This window comes from Perkinsus marinus (assembly GCF_000006405.1).
Source record: "Perkinsus marinus ATCC 50983 genomic scaffold scf_1104296967804, whole genome shotgun sequence".
NCBI classification, from domain to species: Eukaryota; Perkinsozoa; order Perkinsida; family Perkinsidae; genus Perkinsus; species Perkinsus marinus.
This window is the reverse complement of record NW_003203415.1, coordinates 1-872: the sequence shown is the minus strand read 5'-3', so window position 1 is coordinate 872 and position 872 is coordinate 1. Positions and strand designations below refer to the sequence as shown.

At 50.1% G+C, this 872-nt stretch overlaps 1 protein-coding gene across 1 annotated transcript; it reads right to left on the bottom strand.

The window, feature by feature from the left end:
* Positions 1-580: 580 nt before the first annotated feature.
* On the bottom strand, positions 581-757 carry Pmar_PMAR009678 (hypothetical protein; the record flags this gene model as incomplete). Its single annotated transcript, XM_002768603.1, has 1 exon — positions 581-757. One exon carries the CDS (start codon positions 755-757, stop codon positions 581-583), a length of 177 nt encoding a protein of 58 aa, XP_002768649.1.
* Positions 758-872: the final 115 nt, after the last annotated feature.

Here is an 872-nt window from a genome sequence, read left to right as displayed (position 1 = left end):
ACGGCAGTCCACTTGAATGGCACTTACATTCACAGCAGCTGTTTTGATAATCGTGAGAGTGTCGGTAGCTGCAGAGGGAGGTGGAATTAGGAGCCGACAGCGTCTTCAAACAAACCCCAGCAAGGTGATTCCGACGTCGAGATATTTCTAATGAGGTAACGTCGAAGACAAGTTCCTTAGCTGGCGGCTCACCAACGACAGCCTTGATCTTCTTCTTCAGGCTATCATAAGGAATGTCCATAGAACTGTCATGACTCTGCAGGGATGGTGTTGGAGTAGCAGTAGGCGGTGAAAGCGCTCCTTGAGCATTTGATCTGAATGCGAGAAAGCCGTGACTAGTTAATGTGATACCATCAGTAGACGAGGCAGTTTGAGCAGCACAAGCATGTGCCAGCTGAGCATGTGACGCTCTTTTGGACGCTGTCGCACTTCTGGACAACTGCTGCTTGAGTGCTTGTCGTCCAACGAAGACAGTGCCTTGCGGGATGTTGGCGGCGGCATTAATAATATACCAATCGATGAGCGGGTCGAACCATCTCGTAGTGTGCTGGTCACCGAAGGGGTAAGGGTAATCATCTTGTCAATGAGCCAAGCAAATGATGGTCCAAAGAGCGCATGGATCTTCACCACTGCCAACAGTGGGTATGTCAGCCTTGGAGTCGTCGTTGTCGCACAGGACATTCTTGATACTTTCACCAAGGGTAGAAACATGGGGGACATACGAGGCAGTACTGTTCTCGTGGATAGCGGTCTCCATGAGTCGAACTTGCGTGGTCAGAGAGCTTCTCGGCACGGCCCCCATAGATGTGAGAATATCCCGCTCACTTCCTGGACGCAACTCGTTGATTGGTGATGTCATAGTAATTACAAAT